Source organism: Schistocerca piceifrons, chromosome 1 (assembly GCF_021461385.2).
Source record: "Schistocerca piceifrons isolate TAMUIC-IGC-003096 chromosome 1, iqSchPice1.1, whole genome shotgun sequence".
NCBI classification, from domain to species: domain Eukaryota; kingdom Metazoa; phylum Arthropoda; class Insecta; order Orthoptera; family Acrididae; genus Schistocerca; species Schistocerca piceifrons.
The window spans coordinates 999,266,762-999,283,741 of record NC_060138.1 but is presented as its reverse complement, the minus strand read 5'-3'; the positions used below and the strand labels follow the sequence as shown (position 1 = coordinate 999,283,741).

Genomic DNA, 16,980 nt, shown 5'->3' with positions numbered 1-16,980 from the left:
GATTCCTTCGTGGTGCGTTGTTTTTTTGTGTTTTAGAGTGTATTTTTAACCTTTCTTTCAAGTCTTAAAAATAATTATTGTCGTTGCAGCCTTCAGTCTAAAGACTGCTTTGATGCACTTTCTACGCTTGTCTGTCGTACGCAAGCATTTTCATTTCTGCATTACTACAACATACTCCCTTTGAACCGCACAATAACCCTGGGTTTAATGTGGAACGGTGGTGGGGTGGGTGGACTGCTGTCCTGCTGTGGGGTTGTGAACCAGTGAGGGCTATGGCAGGACGAAGCCTCTCCGTCGTTTCTAGGTCCCCGGTTCAATACACACTACACACACCTAGCACGCTTCATTTTTTTCCGTTTTAATCTGCGATTCATAACTAATGAATCTTGGTCGGAGTCCTCCTCTTCCTTAGAAAACGTTTTGCAGTTTAAAATCTGGTTTATAAATCTCTGTCTTATGATTATATAATTTATCTTATGTCTCCCGGTGTCTCCAGCTCTTTTACACGTACACAACATCTGTTCATGGTACAAAACCAAGTCTTAGTTCGCATCGTCTTGAATTTGTTATCTGAAAACCTATATTTCAAAAATGGCTCTGAGCACTATGGTACTTAACTTCCGAGGTCATCAGTCTCCTAGAACTCAGAACTACTTAAACCTAACTAAGCGAAGCGGTTGCGGGGTTCCAGACTGTAGCGTCTAAAACCGCTCGGCCACCCCGGCCAGCAAAACCCATATTTAAAAAGGAAAATAAATGATCCCTGTTAAAAGGTGGACATCATAATGCAAAGTAAATTTACATATCATTTTGGATCAGAGTTCTCAATTTGTCTTCGTTCTTTCTTCCATTTGGATAATAATAGAACTCCACTCTTCCAGTTAATAACTGCTTTTTCTAACGACCGTCAATTGTGTATTCGATTGATTGCATTAATATTTTTGTCAGCTGAAACTTTGATCTTTATATTACTTCCACATTATTTTTAAGCGGTACATACACCATAGTAAACTGTTTACTACACATTCAAACAGCATGCCCATTAAAATCTTTCCTGTTCGCGTTCATTAAAATCGCATTTGTATCTGTGATAACTGAAGGACAACGCTCTTCGTTAAGAGTTATTTTAGGTAAAAAGTTATTTGTTGAGCGTATGGAATATAAGAAACTAATTATGCACTGACGTCCTGTCAGTAGCTTGGTTTCTTTGCCACCAAAACTATACTCGTCAAATATATTTAATATTTGGTTAATTGCTGCAGCGCACACTCACTCAAACGGACAACTGACATAATACAGTTTACATATTAACTACAGTACTAAAATTTATTTAAGAAGTACAAATAAAAATATTTTTATAAGTAGCTACCTAGATAAACTGCGGAATAAATAAGAGAAAAACATAGACAAGAGCAATGAGTGACATTCATAGACTGTAAGAAAGCTTTTGACTTAGTTATGTTCAGCCAGCTACGAAATCGTCATACTACGTTTGAGACTGTGTTGTATGTGTGCTTGTGTATGCTTATAGCGTGAGATGTGTGTGCAGAAATGTGTGTCTGTATGTGTGTGTGTGTGTGTGTGTGTGTGTGTGTGTGTGTGTGTGTGTGTGTGTGTGCGTGTGCACACCATTAGCAGAGTGTATCACTTAAGAATGAGTATACGGTGCGTGTTGTCACAGACCAGATGCTACTTGAGTAAACGATATAATCATTTTTCCATAGACTTTCCTGTTATATTCTCCACCACAGTAACCTCTCTCGCCAGAGACACGTCATTTAAGGCTAATATTATTATTACTGTCTTCAAGAGTCCTTTTCCCTTTGTAGGAAGCTGTTGCTAACTAGTAACACAAGTCGTATAATTAAATATGGAAGTTTTATTACATTTTGGGTGATGTTTACGAAGAAGAAGTGTAAATACATAATGGAAGTGCCAGTTCACACTTGGGTTAAAAAACGTAACAGTGTCATCTTTGGTGCCGCAAAGTCTTCATAGCGGGTAATTAAAAATTTCGGTCCGTAAGTAGAGCGTCGCTGCCGGCGTCACGGTGGAAGGCCGGAGACGACTCTGCTCGGTGGGCTTGTCGATGTCGTCACGCAGTTGCCTATGTGATACACAGAGACACCTGCACACACAAAGACATTACTTAGAGTCTTATAGCAATATGCATGCCTTCAATAACACTGAAGGGGAAAAATGCGTGGAACGTAAAAGCAAAGAAAAATGAGGTGTTGTTGGTGATAGCCTGAATATGGAAACACCTCTGCCTGAAACTGAACTGGAAAAACGGTACCGTCGATTGAAGCGAGTCTCTGGTTCTTCCTACCCTACATCAAGCAGAAATTCTGAAATTTTAGGATGAACATAAAAAAAACCTTAATGTCTGATTACTGGAAATCGTCACAAGGCTGCTTTTACATCGCAATAAATTAAATAAGCAATTTCGTCCTTTGGATCAGCTCTTTTCTAAAGTATCACAAAACATAACATTTAATCCTGGTATTAAGGTACCAACACTTCAGTCCTGGGAAAAAGTAGTTCTATCTGCTTTTTCCTTAAAGAAGAATTTGCAAGTAACATGTAATTAACAAGATATATTTTCTGCTCTCTTTGTTATGTACTTATTATCGACAAGAGGACGATAAAATGACTGAACTGCAAGATAACGCATGTATATGATATTTTGAGTTCCATTTTGTCCATGAGATGTAAGTCATAGTCTAATTAAATGACCATATCAGTGAAGTTACCTTTAATTTGTTCTCATATATCAACCGTTTGTATGGGAGTCGACTTGTAAATGTCTCTAATAACGAATACCCTTTTGTGTTTTTCGGTACGTTACTGCTTCTGTCCATTCTGACTTATTAGAATCCTCTGAATTTTAAAATATCGAAAAGCGCAGTGATTTGATATGCCATGTTATTCAGTAACTTTCCATAGTTTGCCACTGCATACACAATCTCAAGTTGTCAAGTTTTACTTATGAGTTTAATATTTTCTTATTTTATTTTCTTTTATCCATCTCTTAACGATTTCGTAGTTGATGCGGCATTATATCTCGGTCTTTCTTCCCTTTTTTGGTCTTTGATGTTGCAGAAAGAGTGCATTATCTTGTTGAAACAACTTGTCCGAAATTTCTTCTATCAGAACTCCGCCCAGTATTCTCTGCAAGCATTTCGCAGTTAACTTAGTAAACAGTCTACACTGCCTGACAAAAAGGTGACGCACCCAGAATGGGCGAATGAAACGAAATGAAACTTCTACAATTGACATAGTGGTTGGTGTTATTTCATTGATTAAGAAATCGAGACAAATTTACAAAGAACTTGACAGTAAGAGACCATTTATCAGTATAACGTTGCACCCCCGTTGTCCTGGATTCATGCACTGATTAGAATGGTAAGGGTGTCATAAAACAGTTGTATCCTTTCCTGGCGCAAGCTGGCCCACAGCTGTTGTCAATGGTCCTTGGTATACTGGACACTGACACTGGGACGGTCAGACGTCCGAACAGGTCGAGGCCACATGTTGTACTGGGGACAGGTCAGGGGATCTAACTGATTGTAGGGGTACCTCAACATCTCGCAGATAATTCATAGAGAGATGAGCTACATGTGGACGACTACTGTCCTTTTGGAAAATGTCACCAGATTACTGTTTCAATAGAACGCAGATTGTTTGTGTCGTTCCGTTGTGCCACCAGAATTCGCTCATTCTCTACCAGCCAACCCCAAGCAATGGCACCACTTGTAACAGCGCTATACCTCACCCAAACATTGGAAGAGTGGAATTTCTTCCCATTCGCCGCCATAATGGCCGACGGCGGTCATCGAGATTTTTACAAATCCGTGATTCGTTTCTGAACACATCAGCAGTCCATGCTTTCTTACCACTGCACCGCTACAAACACAGCCGTTTGTGGTTTGGTGTTGACGGCAGCCTAAGAATTGAACATTAATGCCCTAGTACGGCTACTGCTAGACTCCGACCTATGACGTGGGATGAAACAGAATGTTGCAGGGAGCCCATTACTTGTTCTCGGTTGGCCGGAGCAGATGTGAAGGGGTTACTGTGCATTTGGCGCACAATACCACTATCTTCCCATTTGGTGTCAGGCATGGTCGACTGTTACTCCGATGACGAGTACACCTGCCTTCACATTTCCATGTGGTCCAATGCCTCACAAATCTGGATACTGCATGATTCGACCAACCGGCCAAATGCAGCTTCTCCGTATTCTTGAGAATGATCATTCGACATCTGACAGTGTTTTCGCCCCTTGTATATCCTACAAAGAGCCCTCAGGGGCTCAGAAACCGTTTGCTGGGAATAGGCTTAGTGACTCCTGGATGGATTCCTGAGCTGGGGACTCGAAAGCGCCGCCAGTCCTATGCCATCGTGAGCGCTTACCACTGCATCAGCTACCAACAGCCAGTCAGTGTGTATTTATAAAAATTAAAAGAGAAGAGAATTACGATAAACAAATTGGGAGGTCATCGGTCCCTAGGCTTATACACTACTTAATCTAGCTTAAACTAGCTTACGCTAAGAAAAACACACACACCGATGCCGAGAGAGGACTCGAACCTCCGACGAGGGGAGCAGCGCTAACTGTGGCATGGCGCCTAAGACAACGCGGCTACCCGCGCGGCATTGCGATAAAGGTTCTCCATTTTACATACATGTGGGTTTATAGGACACTGCTAGGACTTAAAAGTCTGTTATGCGCTTGCACTGTGGGCCCCTGTTGCTGAAACGTCTAGTTTCCAACAAGTTAAAAACACTCAGAAAGCTCAGTGCCTCGGGGAGTATGCAATTGAAACTGAACTGCATATTGCCTTGAACTACAGCAAAGGTGTTGTGTCTTTTATGGATCTAGAAAACATTCCCCAAGAAGAACTGAAAGCTGAGTGTTCCCACGATAGCACTGTCGATGTGCAAAACATTATGAAATGGGTGTCAAATTAGACTCTTCTATCTTTACATTTAACACAATCGAACTTCCAGAGCATGTCAAGGCAGGTTTCCTAAGCCTCAGCGTTTGACCATATTTCCTGAGCCAAATTCGTTGTTTTAAATGCCATCCCTTTGGCCACACTACTCTTGGTTCTAAGGCAGAGGCCACTTGTGGCAAATGTGGTAAAGCCAACCACACGGAGTTCGTCGTTCCTCTTCTCCAAAGTGTGTCAATTACTCTGGGTATTACCCTGTTTGGTGTAGTTCTTCCTTGAAGAACAGAAGATCCAGGAGATAGAAACAACAAAGGACATTCCATATGGTGAAGCCAAAAAGATATACACAGCCCATGCAACTGCCCATGTTCAGTGCCTCTTCTGCTCTCATTCTCAGACAGCCAGTCCAGAAAATTGGAGGCCAGCATTAGTACCTGCATTTGTCAATGAACTTGTGCTGCTGCAGTTACTTCAAAGCCTGCCTCTACTCCATAAGTTCAGAAAAGGCTGTGGTTGCTAACATCGAGGAACTTCCTGCCCTTCCAAAGATCGTCTTGTCCACGGTCCAGAGCTACCATACCATTTCCGTGGTTGTCGCTCCAAAACCCTCTCACACAAAAAAATCGAAGACGAAGGCGAGTAATCACCCACTCAAGTGGGAAGTACACCGTCCAACAATGTCGACGTCATCCTGTCTCATGACTCTCCCAAAACTTCTTCAGAGGTAATGGATGTTGATGTTGGACTGGGGCAATCATCACATCCCAAGACAAAGCCTCCACTCATTGTGGGTTTCCCTCCCCAGCAGAAAGTCATGATGAGAGTACTACCCCAGTGATAGATGGCTCCCATCCTACAGTGGAACATTAATGGGCTCAGGACACATGTGGAGGAACTGAAACTCCTAGCATAGGAACGCCCCCTTTCTTGAGTTTGCAGGGAACTTTTTTAAAGCATCTGACGCCCCTGTAGTGCGAGGCTATACACTATAGTACAAGGATGATCTGAGTGGGGAGAGGGCAAAGAGAGGTGTCGTTGTTATCTTCACTAATGCACACCTCTTCTCTGTTCTCCTCCCAGTTACTGTCCTGCAATCAGTTGCTGCTGAAATTCATGTGTGTTGGAGCATCACTGTTTGTTCACTGTTTCTACCTCCTCAAGATCTTCTGGAACAACTCCCCTGAGCATTTCTCCTAATGGGAGATTCAATGTCCATCATGTTTTGTAGGGCTCGACCTCTACGTGCTCTCAGGGTCTGGTTTTGGAGAGCCTTATGACATCTTACGAGCTGTGTATCCTCAACACAGTACTCCCACCAATTTCTGTGCTGCTACTGGGTCTTTCTCTGCCATAAAACTCTCTTTCTACTTTACATTATAGACTCTGTTAAGTGGAAGCCATTTACGATCTTCATTCTAGTGACAACTACCCACTCCGCATTCACCTACTGTATGGAGCGTTACTTGAAGAGCAGCCACCAAAACCAAAGGTCAGCAGGACTAACTGGACGCCATTCAACTAGCTGGCTGTATTTGAACACCGTAACAGTATCCAGGAATGGGCGTAACATATTACACGAGTGATTCATCATGCTGCTGACTTATCCATTACAAATTCCTCAGCTCATCTTAAGAGGCAGCCTATACCTTGGTGGACTAGTGAGTGCTACTCAGCAATCCGGTACAGGAATGCAGCTCTCCGATAGATTAAGCACCGCCTAACAGCAGAGAACCTCACAGAACTTTGGACTGCAAGAGCCAAAGCTCGACACATAATTAAGGAGAGCAATAAAAGGTCGTGGCAAGCTTTCCTGGACTCCATAAACTGTTCCACTCGTTATACAAAAGTACGGGAACCGATCATGAGGATTTCTGGTAAACACAGTCGTTTACCAATAGCAGCAGTCCTGAAACACCTAGAGACATCACTCAGATGGAGGCAGAGCATTTTGTAAAAGCTATTGCCAATTCCAGATAGGATCTGGCTCTTCACTCCTACCATGTGACTTAAGAGACAGGCAAATTGGACTTCAGATCCAATAACTGTGAGTCTTACAAAAACCCTTCCTCCAAGTTGGAGCTAGAACTGGCACTGTTTGACACTCGTGGTATTGCAACCAATCAGTACTAAATCTGGTAGTGAATGCTTTGACATTTGCCAGCAGTGTCTTCGAATGTTTGAATTTGATATGGCAGATAGGTCACTTCCTGAACTCATGGAGAGACAATTTTGATACATCTTCTCAAATCACGAAAGTACCACTCGTGTCCCAGTAGTTACCAGAGTATTGCCTTAGTGAGCTGTGCGGGAAAGAGATTGGAGCAATGGTTAACCATCATCTTTTGTCATTGTTAGAGACTGGGCAACTCCTTAGCCGCTCTTAGTATGGAGCCCAGAGAGTTTGGTCCACTGTTGACAACCTGACACTGCTCCAGAGAGCTGTTCAGCAGGCAGTCACTATTTCACCATTTTTTTGATATTGCTAAGGCATATGATACTACTTAGACACACAGAACTCTCGTGCAACTGCTTCAGAGGTTCTTTCGTGGCCACCTCCCCATCTTTAGATGGTCTTTCCTGTCTAAGTGCTTTTTGGATCCCTAGTTGGTGAGACACCGTCAGATCGATTAGAGCTGGAGAATGTGTATCTCAGGGCAGTGTTTTAGGTGTCACCCTCCTTGCCATAGCCACAAACAGTATCGCATCTACCTATGGAGTCCTGTTAAGCGCTCCTCATTTCTGGACGATTTTGGTGTTTTCTGTACCTCTTCCAGTGTTGCAACGGCGACTGCTCAGTTACAACTTGCAGTATGGAGATTAGAGAAGTGGGCTGCAAAGACGGGTTTTCAGTTTTCCGCGGATAAGTGGGGGTGTGTTCCTTTTAATCGTTCTCATCATATTTTTAATTTACATGTCTTGTATATGAGGGACGCCATTCTACATTTTCGAGACTCAGAGAGGTTTCTGGACCTCATTTTTGGCTCCAAACTATCATGGCTACCACACCCGAGAGACCTGAAAGCCAGAGCCCAGAAGGTACTGAATATCATAAAGTGTCTTTCCCAAATGCCTTGGGGACCAGACAGGAAGTGTCTGCTACAGTTTTATAGGGCTTTTGTGCATTCACGGGTAGGCTATGGATGGACAGTGTAAAGGTTGTCGGGGCCTTCTTACCTGAAGATTATTGACACCCATGAGGGGATTAGGCTGGCCACAGGTGCTTACAGGACCAGACCCATACCCAGTCTTACACAGTCCTGTGCTGAGGCTGGGGAATCTCCAGTCGCCATCTGGTGGGAGGTCCTCATGGTATGACAGGCATGTAAATTCCTCACAGCTCCAACTTCACCTTTATACCATTCTGTTGCGTGTCCACCCTGGAAAGCCTTTTCTCCAATGATCCAAGGACAAAAAGGCCATTTGGGATGTGCATGCGGCATATGCTGGTGTCACTTGGTGTGGAGCAAGCATAATCCCACATCCAGGGTATTAACTGTCTGCCACCCTGTTTACTGCAGAGGCCCAGAGTTATTGTGGATCAAGTGCAGCACAGAAGAGATTGCAGTCCTGCATATCCTTTAATACTTTATTTTTTGCCATTCTAACTGAGCACCACAATTGTATGACTTCTTTATGGATGTGTCGAAACGGTGGGATTCCATTGGTTGCTCTGCGGTTTTCTCTGATCATGTCCTCAAGATCCGGCTGCCTTGAGAGTCTACTGTCTTTTATGTGGAACCGTATGCCATCTTGCAGGCACTAGAGGAGAGACGAGGTGGGTTTCAAGTGCTAAATTGCTTGTTTCCTCCGATTTTCTGAGTGGCCTTCACTCTATACAACGCTTGTACCCAGCAGATAAAGTAGTCCTTAGTATCCAAGACGCCCTCCTTCAACTACAACGGCTGAGGAAGGAGGTGTCTTTCCACTGGGTACCTGGACATATAGGTATTGCTGGTAACGAAAAGGGTGAATGTAGGCGCCAAGGAGATGTGTAGCAATCCTCAGTATATTATTGTGCTATCCCCCCTGAATGCTATCACCTCCTGTTGAGCTCCAAAGTCATGCGCCGATGGGAAAATGACTGGCTGGAAGTGACTGATAATAAGCTGCATGTAGCAAAGCCCACTATGTGGCCATAGAGTACCTACTTTCAGCCATGAAGATGGGATGAGTTCCTGCTTACTCATCTTTGCATAGGCCAGTCCTCTGGCACATGGCTTCTCGCTTCAGTGAGAGGATATAGACTACACTAATGCAGTTTGGTGGCATTTCTTTTTGTGACAGACAACTGAAACTCTATTTACTTGCATACCAGCCGATTGTGTGTATGTGTACGAAATGAAATTGACATCCAACAAGTGTTCTTGATAGTTCACTGTTTTTGTCAGGCTGTAAACATAGATATTATAGAAAACTAATTAAGCTACAAAAAAGAATAACATGTGTTACAGTATTCTTTAAGAATGGTTGTTCAACTGTACACGAGAATTCTTTTCATTTTCGACAAAAATAAAACAGTATAGTCTACCATGCAGCCAGATGGTTGCGGTTCCACTGAGAATGAAACAAGTAACATCATCACATTTCAGAAAATACAAAAATTTGACCTTTCTGGCTCCTCAGTAAGAGAACCTACCGGGGATTACAAATAACTGGTCTCAAAATAAAACTGCATAACACTACAACAGCCTGAAAGAATTACCTAAATGACGCCAAATTCAGAGGACGCATAGAAACGCCTTTGCTGGTGATTGGGGCTCAATTCGAAGTGCTTTCCAATCCGTACCTTCGCAAGCAAGAACTATGGGTCTCCAAACTGAGAACGCCTGCAGCATTATGAGCAGAGCCCTCCAACCAACCCGGAATTTTGACGCCCTAAGGTGTCAATTGGACAGAATTTGGCACGATATCCCTCAGGAGGAGACTAATGATAATGTATTGTACTTTTCGTGCACAGAGAGTCTGACTTACGTTTTCCGCAGTCTTTGGCACAGCGGAGACGGCCGGGGTTGGGGTATGACACGCCATCGGTGCCGCAGACGGGATTGAACTCGTTGGTGGACGGGCAGTTGCAGTCCTGGGGTGTGGTGCCAGCGATGGGCGTGGTTGGACGGCTTGTGATTGGACGGCTCGTGATTGGACGGCTCGTGATTGGACGGCTCGTGGTACGCCTGACACCAACGGTAGGCGTGGGAGGCCTCAGGGTTCGCCGAGGACCCTCAGGAGGTCTGGGACGCCAGTCCAAATCCTGAGGAGGTGGGGGTGGCCAGTCCAGTTCTGGGCGTTTGGTCTGCTGCTGGCGGCGCGGCGGCCGGCTAGTCGTGGTCGTGAAGAAACGCTGGCGCCGGCTGGTCGTGTGCGGGAAGAAGGGAGGGGCCCAGTCGTCAGGCTGCCACCTGCCAGGATGTACGTCATTCCCAGGCCAGCCTCTCATCGGGAACCTGGTAACAGTTCGCTGTTTCAGTCCAACAGTGATAATGTGTACAAGCTTTAAAACACGAGACAAGACGACTAACACTACTGGGGAAGGTCGGGTAGTATGGAACAAGTAAGCTTTCTCCAAATTATAATATTTTCTGAGGGATGTATTGGAACATACTTCTACTTAAAGTAAACTCAGTGTCATGAGAATATACGTTCGTTGTTCTTTTTTTAGTATTTTTTCCACCCTTCGGGTTTTGGTTGCTTAACTTTTTGAAGGGTCTTTCCAGACATTACACTGTAATCTGAAACCTAATACCCACTGCAAAATCGTATTTTCAGCGGTTTTTTATCTTATGTCTTCATGGCTTTCCATAAAATTGTAGTGAAACTCTTTACTCACTTTCATTTCCGTCTTATTGAACGGATACTTTATTTTCAGTTGCTGTGAATATTTGTGCTCAAATTTACTCAAAGGAATAAGCTGCACATCTAAGTTTTTAAAACGATCGTATAACACTGTTACCTGTTCAGGAGCTAATTTTCTTGGAAAAGAACTTATTGTTTCCTAAAATGGGTTTCATAGCCATCTATCTGTTTTCGTACAAAGCTTTGCGTCTTTGATTTTAATTTATTGGAGATGTCAATATCATATTCATAACTTACACCACATCCTCAAAGCTGAAACTGAGTTACCTGTTCAACTGTTTTTCATTTAGCATTATTTTATAGCGTACTTGGCATTTTCCTTTAAAAGCCATAACTTTGGTTCTACTTCCTGTTGTTTTCAAGTTATAGAGTTTACCTACTGAGCCCAAGCGTTGTAGAGCAAATTGTAAATCATCGTCCTTCTTTTGTAAAATTATTTGGTCAACATCAAAGAGTATTCAAATATGTATTTTTAGGAATTAAGTTTATTCCTGAGTTAACATCTTGTTTCCATTGTCTAACAATGTACTCAGTATATACATTGCCGGCCGACGTGGCCGTGCGGTTAAAGACGCTGCAGTCTGGAACCGCAAGACCGCTACGGTCGCAGGTTCGAATCCTGCCTCGGGCATGGATGTTTGTGATGTACTTAGGTTAGTTAGGTTTAACTAGTTCTAAGTTCTAGGAGACTAATGACCTCAGAAGTTGAGTCCCATAGTGCTCAGAACCATTTGAACCATATATACATTAAATTAAGTGGGCGAGAGACTGCGACCTTGTCGCACTCCTGTTAATTACTATTGGCTCTGTTCCCTCTTTGCCTATATTAATTATAATTGCGCTATTTAAATACAAGCTGTTTATCATTTGCGTTAAATGTCTAGGATAACCTCGTCTTTCCATTGCATTCCATAGCATATACCAGTTCACTCTGTCGAAGGCTTCTTTATACTCTGCAAATACAATATGAATCTCCATATTACGTTTTCGTCTCTTTTCAGTTAGGTACCGAGCTATTTTAATGCTGCAATGGCAGGGTCGTCCTATTCTAAAACCATCTTTTTCCTCCTGTAAGAGGGCATCAGCTATTATTTCCAGTCTGTTATCAATTGTTCGTCCATATAGTTTACAGCCAGTGTTCAGCAGACGTATTCCTCTGTAGTTTTCACAGTCATTTCCAATTCCCTTTTTACAGAGTGATATTACTTCCATCACTCTCCAAGAGTCGGGTATCGTCTTCAGTTTCCAATATTCATTTATTAAATGCAGCAGTCTCGGTTCCAACATTAAACCTCCATGTTTAATAAGTTCTGTATTAGTGTTATCAGCTCCTGCTGTTTTTCTATTCCTCGGCAGCTTTAACGCTTCTTTCATCTCCTCGAATATAATTTTATCTCCTTGGTATATTTCGTCATCTTGTCCTTTGGCCTGGTCTGTTTTCGTTAGATCAGTTTTATCATTACTTTCTACCCACAATCCCTGATAGTGTTTTATGCAATCTTCTTCACCTTTTACACAAAACCCTGTAAAACTTAAGTTTTCTTGCTCTCCGTTTTGTCTGGTACAACCTGAAATTCCCGTGTCCTAAACAACCCGAACGTACCGTTATGATAGGTAGACATTCCCATTGTTATTATTTGGGACAGACGTTCTCACAGTCTGCAATATAGAGAGTAATATCAGTAGCGTATCTAAAGATACAATAAAATATTGCCAGCTTGCAAAGCATTAAAGTCTTGTCTTCATTTAGTGTAACGAAAAACTCACTAGGAACAGGTATTTGTTGCCAGTGCGAAAAACACTGCTGTTTTGATTCAGAACTACGTCATTGGTCTTATTCCTATATACTATACACAGCAGCGACGCGACAGACGCTGTCGCTACTGCGGCTCTTGTCCGATGTTACCCGACATTCCCCTATTTCTTTCGGTTGTGCAGCTTACGTGATATTATTGGGCTTAAAGTCATCGATAAATTACACAAAAACATTTTAAACTCGTTATTCAGTTGGATTATTCTTCGATCACACTACTGTTCAGTTTAAAGAGTCAGTGCATGAGGTACGCTCCAAAACCAGTTTGATCCCAGATTTCGGTCCTGGGGCTATTACGAACAACCGAGAGTTGTCAGTGAGTGTCAGGTGGGGTACAGACAACATTTTTGTTTTACTCTCGTGTTGTGAATCTAAGGAAGAAGGAGAAAGAAAACACTGCTACAAAGTATCATCTGCCATTCACTGAACGGTTAGGGAGAGTTAACGCGGGTGCATAAGTAAAAAAAAAAAAAAATCTTAAAATGGAAGCAATTTGATTAAAACGAATTCTGTGAAATAACGCTTTTGTAGATCTGACAAGAAACTTGCGAGTGAAAGTACAACGAATGTGGGGTTTCTTGTTCTGTCGTTGCGACTTTTCGAATTGCACGAACGAACACCCTCTCCACTCTCCGTCGAGTTTCGGCGCAGTTTTTATTTTCTGAGGACGTGGCGTTAAGTGTACCATTCAAGCGCCAGCGACACCAGCACATAAATTCCCATATTCGATATTTGCCCCGTACTTTCTTGTCTGGTCTGCAAAGGAGTTACATAACTAAATTCGTCTTGTACACTTCTTGTATTCTGGCACAAGGGACACCCTAGTCGTTTTTTTAAATGCTAGTAATCACTGTTTTTTTTTAAATTTTAGAATATGCATTGCATGTAATTTTTGACGGGGCAAGTAGACATTTTAGAAATTTTTTTATCACATCAGAATTAGCATACACCGATGAAAAAAATCGCAGCACCAAAAATTAATTAATGTAGAGTAATTAAATTTCGGGAATATATTTGTCTAGGTAACATATATAAGTAATTATCATTGCAAGATCATAGGTTAATGTAAGGACGAGATACGCCACTGAAAATGTGAAATTCAGGTACATTAGTAACTGGTGTAACCGCCAGAATGTAGAAAGCAAAAATGCAAGTGTGGATGCATTGAGTTGTACAGGTGCCTGGCGTCACTTTTTGGGCTGGAGTTCCTTGCGTGTAGCACTTGGTCGGCCATTACAGGCACGGTTAATGCTTTTCATGGATGACACTGGAGTTATTCGATTGGAGACATATCCAGTGGTCCAGTAGGCCAAGTCAACATATTGAGATTGAGTAGGGTTACAACAGCGGTATGTGGCGAGCGTTATCCTGATGGAAAACATCTCGTGGAATGCTGTTAATGAATGGCAACACAACAGGTCGGGTCAACAGACTGACATATAATTTTGCAGTCCTGCAGTCATACGAAATCGCACCCCAGACCGTAACTCCGGGTATAGGTCCAGTATGTCTGGCAGGCAAACAGATTGGTTGCAGGCACTCAGCCGGCACCGAAGCAGAAACAGCTTTTATCTGGAAATACAAGAGACCTCATCCTGCTCTCCAATGAGTTCTCGCTTGACACCATTGAAGTTCCAAATGGCAGTGAATTGGGGTCAGTGTAATGAACGCTACAGAGTGTCTGGCTCGGAGCTGTCCTTGAAGTAAATGATTTGTAACTGATCGTTGTGTACTATGGTGCCAACTGCAGCTCAAATTCCTGCTGCAATGCAGTACGACGAGCCAGATCCACACGCCGAATCCAATGTCTTCCCTCTCGGTGGCGCCATGTGGGCGTCAAGAGCCCAGTCTTCTTACGACTGTAAGTACTCATGGCCACCGCTGTCAGCAATCATGTACAGTGGCTAAATTCCTGCCAAAGCCTTTCTGCAATACACTATGTGATCAAAAGTATCCTGGCTGAAAATGACTTACAATTTGATGGTGTCCTCCAACGGTAATGCTGGAGTTCAGTATAGTGTTGGCCCACCCTTAGCCTTGATGACAGCTTCCATTCACGCAGGCATACTTTCAGTCAGGTGCTGGAAGGTTTCTTGGGGAATGGCAGCCCATTCTTCACGGAGTGCTGCACTGAGAAGAGGTATCGACGTCGGGCGGTAAGGTCTGGCATGAAGTTGGCGTTCCAAAGCATCCCAAAGGTTTTCTATATGGTTCAGGTCAGGACTCTGCAGGCCAGTTCATTACAGGGATAAGATTTTCGTGTAACCACTCCGCCACAGGCCGTGCATTATGAACAGGTGCTCGTTCGTGTTGAAAGATGCAGTCGCCATCCCCAAATTGCTCTTCAACAGTAGGAAGCAAGAAGGTGCTTAAAACATCAGTGTAGGCCTGTGCTGTGATAGTACCACGCAAAACAACAGGGGGTATATGAAAAACACGACCACACGATAGCACCACCGCCTCCGAATTTTACTGTTGCCACTACACAAACTGGCAGATGACGATCACCGGCCATTCGCCATACCACACCCTACCATCGGATCGCCACATTGTGTACCGTGATTCGTCCCTCCACACAACGTTTTTCCACTGTTCAATCGTCCAATGTTTACTCTCGTTACACCAAACGAGGCATCGTTTGGCATTTACCGGTGTGATGTGTAACTTATGAGCAGCAGCTCGACCATGAAATCGAAGTTTTCTCGCCTCCAGCCGAGCTGTCATAGTACTTGCAGTAGATCCTGATGCTTTTTGAAATTCCTATGTGATGGTCTGGATAGATGTGGACCTACTACACGTTACGACCAACTTCAAGTGTGGGTGGTCTCTATCAGTCAACAGACGAGGTCGGCCTGTACCTTTTTGTCCTGTAAGTGTCCTTTCACCTTTCCACTTCACTATCACATCGGAAACAATGGACCTAGGGATGTTTAGGAGTGTGGAAATATCGCGTAAGGCGTATGGCACAAGTGACACCCAAGCACCTGAGCACGCTCGAAGTCCGTTAGTTCTGCGGACGACCCATTCTGCTCTCTCACGATGTGTAATTACTACTGAGGTCGCTGATATGGAGTACCTGGCATTAGGTGGCAGCTCAATGCACCTAATCTGAAAAATTTTGTTTTTGGGGGTGTCCGGATACTTTTGATCACATAGTGTATGTTACAGAATGTTCGTTCTCGATTTTTTAACAGTGAAAGTCTCCGTGCCGTACAACGCCTCTATTGTTGCATTTGCCACTGAAGTTGGATGAACATCTCAAGAGGTCATCCTGCTTACTAACTGAACCCGTGACGAAAAGCGCTGCTTTTCTTTGAATCCGCTCTGTCTCCTTTTGTTAATCCTATCTCCTACGTAAATCAGATTGATGAACAATTTTATTTTCGCAGAATTCTTTGAATGGAACTCAATCTGACGTCTGATCTTTCTACAATTAGTTTTACGTTTTTTTGTTGCCGTTTCAGTATCCACGGAGCCTTGGCCAGTTTCACAACGCATCTTTGTTTTTCCGACACCTTCATTGCAACTGATCATTCGGTAGTGCAAAAGCAGCGAATATCATGTAATTAGTTCAATATTGGTCGACATGGTGCTCTCCCATCTCGCCTAAGAATAAGAAAGTTGCTCTACAACTTAAGAAAGAGAGGAACGGTGAGACCTGGAACGGCTCGGGAAGGTGATCGGACAGTTAGAACAGTAGAAAAGATCGCGAAAGTTCGACAAGGTGTGGAGGCCAGCCTTTGGCGTTCAGTGGTAGGACATACTCGCTCTTCGCACTTTTCAGACGGGTCAGTTCGCCGCATTTTGCAATTTTTGCCTACACTGTCATCGTTTTAAAGTCATGGTGATTCAACAACTGAAGCAAAATGACTATTTAAGGCAGTATATGTCTGCAGAAAGGATGCTGGTAACCTTGAAAATTGACAGTATTCTGATAATGAGTTTTGAGACTCATTTTCATTAATCGGGTGCTGTGAACAAAGTAAATGACCGGTACTGGTCGGAAAATAATTCACGGGAATTCTAGGAGAGGCCTCTAATAAGTGATAAAGTAACTGTGTGGTGTAGATTAGCCCGATTTGGCATCACTGGAGCCTACTATTTTCGAAAAAATGGACGCACTGTGACTGTCAACTAGGGTTTGCATTGAAAAAGCACGGGCTTTTGAAGCTCCTTGGGAAGTCATTACTCAAAAAATTCGAGGAATTCCCCTAATTAACTCTTGCTCTGCTTGACCGGTGTATGGACAATTTTTCCTCTCACCTGCAACAATGCCAAGAACGGCCGCAACATTGATGCCATTGCACCTGAATTGCAATGTTTCGTATTTGTGCTTTATGTTTATTAAATGGCAATGTA

General features: G+C 43.2%; 1 protein-coding gene across 1 annotated transcript in view; it reads right to left on the bottom strand.

Moving 5' to 3' along the window:
* Positions 1-2,045: 2,045 nt before the first annotated feature.
* The window catches only part of LOC124777096, a 96,680-nt gene continuing 81,745 nt past the window's right edge, over positions 2,046-16,980 (bottom strand). The window contains exons 6-7 of the mRNA XM_047252381.1: positions 9,930-10,399; positions 2,046-2,128 (exon numbers count right to left, since the gene is read on the bottom strand). Coding sequence (XP_047108337.1) covers positions 2,046-2,128; positions 9,930-10,399 — 553 coding nt within the window. The remainder of the gene's footprint in view (positions 2,129-9,929; positions 10,400-16,980) is intronic.